The 6,321-nt window shown below is 33.5% G+C and overlaps 2 protein-coding genes across 5 annotated transcripts in view; both read left to right on the forward strand.

The window, feature by feature from the left end:
* LOC107643195 lies at window positions 189–3,681 on the forward strand. Of its 2 annotated transcripts, none has more exons than XM_021123263.1 (12): window positions 189–722; window positions 804–908; window positions 1,015–1,072; window positions 1,160–1,215; window positions 1,345–1,357; window positions 1,515–1,762; window positions 1,860–1,931; window positions 2,256–2,372; window positions 2,459–2,540; window positions 2,662–2,708; window positions 2,990–3,071; window positions 3,380–3,681. In XM_021123263.1, exons 1-12 carry the CDS (start codon window positions 490–492, stop codon window positions 3,461–3,463), a joined length of 1,197 nt encoding a protein of 398 aa, XP_020978922.1. In that variant the 5' UTR covers window positions 189–489; the 3' UTR covers window positions 3,464–3,681. The 2 variants fall into 2 exon arrangements, with proteins under 2 accessions (XP_020978922.1, XP_016202262.1); XM_016346776.2 differs by having other exon boundaries at window positions 190–722; window positions 1,160–1,240; window positions 1,345–1,416.
* LOC107641739 (histone acetyltransferase MCC1-like) overlaps window positions 3,792–6,321 on the forward strand; it is a 3,069-nt gene continuing 539 nt past the window's right edge. The window contains exons 1-5 of one of the 3 annotated variants that reach the window (XM_021123264.1): window positions 3,792–4,712; window positions 4,897–5,062; window positions 5,231–5,339; window positions 5,958–6,210; window positions 6,301–6,319. In XM_021123264.1, coding sequence (XP_020978923.1) covers window positions 4,582–4,712; window positions 4,897–5,062; window positions 5,231–5,339; window positions 5,958–6,210; window positions 6,301–6,319 — 678 coding nt within the window. In that variant the 5' untranslated portion in view covers window positions 3,792–4,581. The remainder of the gene's footprint in view (window positions 4,713–4,896; window positions 5,063–5,230; window positions 5,340–5,957; window positions 6,211–6,300; window positions 6,320–6,321) is intronic. The other 2 variants (XM_016345212.2, XM_021123265.1) reach the window with 2 other exon arrangements.

Here is a 6,321-nt window from a genome sequence, read left to right on the forward strand (position 1 = left end):
GGCACTTTAATAAAAATTACTCTTTATAATCCCTAATAATTTTAAATAAAAAAAATAATAATAAATTAACAATTAAGTTAATAAAACTTGTTGACAAATGACAATCAATTAAATTGTTGATTGATTTTTTGAATACATACTTGACTATACACTGTTTTGATATACCGGTCTTATTACGGAAACGAAAAAAAAATCCTTCATGTTCTTAAAATTGATTACTCAACCGGTCACATATTGTCAATGCAACAAATTCGTATTAATTTTGGTGCAAACATTTTTCTACGCCTGCAAATCAGTATGCAATATGCATGCTTTTCTTTCTCCCATAGTATTTTTTAACTTGTTAGGCCAATAACTGAGTGTGTGTTATTATGATTAGTGATAGGAAAAGGTGTTGAGTTATGACCACTCAATTGGTGATAGTAATACTAGTTTTCTTATCCAGTTGAAGTAGCAGTAGCAGTAGCAGTAAGCGGCGCCTTCACCACCATGGCCATGCTTGTTTCTTCTTCTTCCTCCTCTTCTTCTTCTTCTCCCCATTCCCTCTCTTTCACCCGTTCTCTTCACAACGCACTTTCCCCATTCTCCATAACACTCACACTCACACGCTCTCACTCTCCCAAACGCGCACCACCATCTTTCAAAGCCACCCTCATCACCAACTCCGATTCCTTCCAAGTAGGTCGCTCCATTGGCAGCTACGGCTTCATGAATGTCACTAGGTCAACCTTCCCTCTTCTTTCTTCTTCTATCTTCTGTCTTCTATTTTGCCAAAATTTCACTCTTTCTCGTTCATTCTTCAGCTATTCAGCTTTTCCCTCTGCCCTAGAAGGCAACAAGTATTCATACGCTGATTTCGGAGCTGGTCTCAAGACTCAAGATGTTGGAGAAGGCAGTGTTAAAATCAGGTACTTACTTAGTTACTTACATTGATTCAAACAAACGAATTACCTAAATTCCAATTAGAAACAAAAAAAATCACTGATTATGATACTCATGGCAGCACCATTGCAGGCTCTATGAAGGTAGGGTTTCCCAGGGTCCACTCAGAGGTACCCCTGTTATTTTCAAGGTAATCACTTTTGGCATTCTTTCTCTTTTTCTCCGTTTTGGACTTAGAGTTCTTATTCATTGAGCGCATATGCGATAATGTATGAAGGTTTATCCTGGAAAGCGAGCTGGTGGAATTGAGGCTGATATGATGGCTGCTAATGAGTTGAATGCTCACTCCTTTCTTCAAGTTAGATCATACTATATATGCTTCAATTGATTGAATTCTTGAATCTGAGTTTCCTTTAATCCTATTTGTTTGGTTTGGTTTGGTTTCCATTTTTTATCTTACAGAGAAATTCTAAAGGTATTGTTCAGAATCTTGTGTTACTTGTTGGTGGTTTTGAAACGATTACTGGAGAGCAGGTTTGTCCTGTGAAATCATTATCTTATGTTCTTTCCGTTTTCCATACCGTGCATTGTTTTCTTTAATCTTGTTGGAGAAATAAATCTACCTGTTCCAGTGGCTTGCTTTTCGCGATGATGGGAAATATAGTGCGGCGGATTATGCAAAATTTGCGAGTGATAGGGTATCGAGGGACCGAGCTTCGGGAGAATTGTCTTCCTGGAATCGCTTTGAGCAAGAACAATCGATCAAGAGAAAGCAAATTTTTGTGATAAAGCTGCTCCAAGGTGCTATGAGAGGTCTAGCTTACATGCATGACAATAACAGATTGCACCAGAGTCTAGGACCATTTTCTGTGATGCTCAAGTAAGCAATGGCAACACTTTTACCTTTGTCATGATTTTTCTTTCGCCTTGTATTTCTCCATTGCTCTATCTTCAATGTGTTTGCAACATGGTGGCAGCACCATTTCAGAAAGAGAAGGTCGGTATTTGATTCCAAGGCTTCGAGATCTGGCCTTTTCTGTTGATGTCAGGTAAGGTAATTGTTTACCTATCCCCTTTCTTATGAATTAACATATCCCTGACACATTGATATACTGTTGATACTTCATTTGCATATGCCAAACAAATTGTATTTTATTGTTCTATTACTTTCTATCCTTACTTCCTTCCCTTTTATCTTTTTTGAAAAAATAGTTTTGTAACTCTCTGTGAACTTCGAATTTCTTATGTGCAATGCAATATATATCCTGCTTATCTGCACGTGGTAGGATGGCACTGTGTTGAATTCGTTTTGCATACATTACAAGCTGAAATAGATCAAGATATAAATAGTGTTGTATGATTAATCGTTCCAGCTACTCAGAACTAGAGGAGGATCCAAGATCACTTGCAGATGGTCTCTGGAGGCGAGCAACAGCTGCTGGTGCATTCACGCGTATGGAGAAAAGAGCCTTTGCAATAGCTGATGACATGTAAGTTCTCAGAATTCTGTTCATTGAAGAAGTCTATTTCAACATCTTTTCCAGGTTATCTATTTAGTTTATGAGTTCCAATACAGATACGAAGCGGGTCTTCTTTTTGCGTACATGGCTTTTGTTCCATTTTGTGAAGCTGGCGCAATGGATGGCCTTGCCTTGCAAGTAAGCTCTGCTGGCCTTATATGACTTCATCTTTGGCAGCCCATAATTCTTTTTCTGTGGAAGTGTTCCTTATCACAAGGTTACATATTCACCGGTGTTTTTTCTTGACCACAAAATTCAGAGACTTTTAGAGAACACTTTCCAACTTGATCTTGAAGCAACACGAGAGTAAGATTTCTTCTACTTTATATTCTTGGTAAACCAATATTGTTTTCTCTGTTTGTGGCATAAGCAAAAAAATTTAGTGAGCTTGAGTTGCTGATAAGAACAAAAGCTGAAATAGAAATACTTGGAACAGCAACTCATCATTTATTGATATTTGATAGTTGATGCATTGTTTTCATCCCATTCAACTAAGTTCCTATACATAGCAAATATACTTCACATGGCACACAATAGTAGATCCTTGCTTAATTTTGTCTCATCTTGTTTTCTTCTTCCACCGGCAGGTATTGTATGGAAGATGACCGATTAGCGAAGGCTGTCGAGTTCCTCGATCTTGGAGATGGTGCTGGTTGGGAGTTACTTCAGGTATTAATTTATATGTTAGAGTAAAATTAATATTTCGGTCCTTGTAAAATTTTACTTATAGCTTTGATTATTAGTATATTCGTCCGATCCGTCTGAAAATTCCTTATTTTCTTTTCATTCTCTCGGCTGAAAATGCTATCCATGATAAAGAAATTCTTGAATGTATTATTGTAGTGAAGTTATGTAATTAAGCAAAGAAGTCATATTGTCTTTTCTGCTAGCACCATTTTTTCAACAGACGTAGGTTTTGTTGTTATTCCAAACGTAGACTATTCTAATTCCGGAATATTGTTATCATGATTTTTCAGGCAATGCTTAATGCTGATTTTCGAAAGAGACCAATTGCGCAGGCCGTTCTCAATCATAGGTTTATGACTGGGGATGTTCTTTGAGTTTCATGGCATCTCTCGCAATTATATATGTTAAATTTGTCCGTAAATATTCCATGTTTGCTTGAAAGAAATGTCTTGAATATATGCATTGCTTTCAACAAGTAGCAGTGCTTGTGTAAATAGTATAATACTGTAATAATATATAATATTCATAATATTTAAGAATATATAGAAATAGCAATGAAAACTTGGCACCCTACTGTATTATTTGTTTTGTCTCATGAGTCATGACCATGTTTAATTCTCTCTTTTCTTCTATTTATTTATTATTTTTAGTTTTTGTTATTATTTTGGTGGGTGGCTTCTTAACATATTTGTATAATTCATACTACTAGCCAAAAAATAATTAATTGCAGAGTGCCAAGTATTAGCTTAGAAGGATAGTTAAGACCTTCCAATGGGTTGCGTTGTTTAATTTTTGTTAAGATCCTAAGACATTTTAGGTTGTCTTAGATAGATTCTTTTCCAAGGTTCCAAAATTTCCATTTGCCTTGTGAGAATTCCTAACCAATTTGTGAATGAATCCATTAAGGGTTATTGGGAATATAATATATTTTAGACGACCTATGCAGATCTAGTGGGGGTTTATTTTTTTGGGAAAGTATGGGGAGCCAATGGAATATTTGTATAATGAGTACAATGGAGGTTTAGGAAGTATTAGAGATATAACCATTAGTATTACCCTTTTTCATCAGCGTAAGCCTCTGGGATGAGTTGTATCATGACACGGTATTAGAGTTCTAGATCCGAAAGGTCAAGAGTTTGATTCTTGATAAACTCTAAAATCAGCTTAAGAATAAGCCATTGGCTCCCTAGTTTATTTATTTTTTAATGGACTCGGTATATTATCTATCTATCTATCATGAAGCTTAATTTGGTTAGACATAAATAATCTGTATTATTTGGCCATTTGGGTGTACATAGAAAAATATAATACGGGATTATGCAATATGACTATGTTCATTTATAATCTCCAATATATAATCAAAATACACACAAACAACATAATAGAGAAAGGTCAGGTCTGCAAGATTCTTTTCGTTGTTGGGAAGCATATAATATATTAATCCATATATAAATATCATTGTCTAATATGCATGCAGTAATTAATCATAACAATGACAACAACAATGGCAACAAGCACAAAGGTGCACAATCAACCACCACCGCCAGAAATACGTTTCAGGCCCCTACTACTTTCCGACCTTGCGACTCTGCTGCATATTCATGCCAAAATATTCCCCCACGGGTGAGACCACGGTTATAAATATTACGTACATATAAAAAATCAGTTACTATACATACGTTGGTTAATCTATTTTTAATATTTTTAATTTGTATTTTATATACCCAACAACTTGGATATTTTTTGAAAAGATATATAATTATCATGACAATGATCACAGTAGTGTTGGAAATTAATTAATTTTCAGGAATGATGAAGACCCTTCATTATTTTACGAACAAATGTTATCAAATGAAGATTCTGACAAGATGATGACATTGGGAGCTGTTGACAGTAGTAGGCCAGATGATAAAAGTGATGAAATCATTGGATACGTAGTCACAACTAAAATTGTTAATGCAAGCGACAGTGAGGTTCATATATAATCTATCCCAATTAGTTAATTCCTTTAAATATAATTGCGGCAACAAATATCAAATTCTTGATATATCTCTTTTCCATTGTATTCTGATATTAAGTTGTCAGTAAAAACACATGAATAATTCGATATCTAACCCTTATGAACGTTATTATTATTGTAGTTAGCGGATAATATAGTTGCAGGTGAGTCGTCAGATAAATTAGACAATAAGAGTTTGGTGTATGTTATGTGGCTGGGAGTATTGGAAGCATATAGGAATCGAGGAATAGGTAGGAGTAGTTTATTTTTAAGATAAAGTATATTTTTTCTCCTGAAATTTGTTAAAAATTTTAAAAATATTTTTAATTTTTTAAGTTTTATTTTGTTTTAATTTTGTTCTAAAATTTTTCAATTTGCATCAAATATACACTGACGATTAATTTTTAAAAAAATTTAAGATCAATTCAACAATAATTTCATAAGAACTACCTTTAACACAAGCAAATCAAGTATAATTTTCATGCATATCTAAATTTAAGATTAATCTAATAATAATACATGAAAATAATATTTGATTTCTTTGTGTTGAGAGTTGTTCTTATGAAATTATTGTTGATTTGGTATTAAATTTTTTGAAAAATTAATCGCCAAGAGTATATTTGATGCAAATTGAAAATTTCTAGAATAAAATTGAAACAAAATAAAATTTAGGAATATTTTAAATTTTTTGTGAAACTTTAGAAACAAATACTATAATTTATTCTTATTTTATTATATTATATTGATATTTTTCATTTTAGCTAGTTAGTTACTGTTATTATTGGTGAATTACTTATATATACAATTATGTGACGTGTACCCACAAAATTAACTACTAAATTAACCAACGCATTATTTATATTGTGCAGGAACTTATTTGATGAAGGAGGTTATAGAGTATGCTTCGAAGATTCCAACTTGCGTGGGCATTTACCTGCACGCAGTTGCTGAGAACAAGGCAGCAATTAAGTTGTACAAGAAAATGAAGTTCAAGTGTGTTAGAAGGTTAAGGAACTATTATCCAATCAACGGCAAGCTTTATGATGGATTATTATTCGTCCACTGTCTTAATGGTGCACGCTGTTATCGCTCACCAAAGTATATATTCGTTAACATATTTATGTACGATGCACATGTGAATATATATATATGATTAATTATATTACTACTAACTCAGAAATACAATTAATTTTTATATATATATTTTTTCAGAGATGTTGTGACATTAATGTT

Source organism: Arachis ipaensis, chromosome B05, assembly GCF_000816755.2.
Source record: "Arachis ipaensis cultivar K30076 chromosome B05, Araip1.1, whole genome shotgun sequence".
Classification (NCBI taxonomy): Eukaryota; Viridiplantae; Streptophyta; class Magnoliopsida; order Fabales; family Fabaceae; genus Arachis; species Arachis ipaensis.

Coding starts and splice junctions, on each gene's coding strand:
- LOC107643195 (XM_016346776.2), top strand. CDS start 490: ATGGCCATGCTTGTTTCTTCTTCTTCCTCCTCTTCTTCTTCTTCTCCC. Junction 1,241..1,344: donor ATGCTCACTCCTTTCTTCAA/GTTAGATCATAC, acceptor TTTATCTTACAG/AGAAATTCTAAAGGTATTGT. Junction 2,709..2,989: donor GATCTTGAAGCAACACGAGA/GTAAGATTTCTT, acceptor TTCCACCGGCAG/GTATTGTATGGAAGATGACC.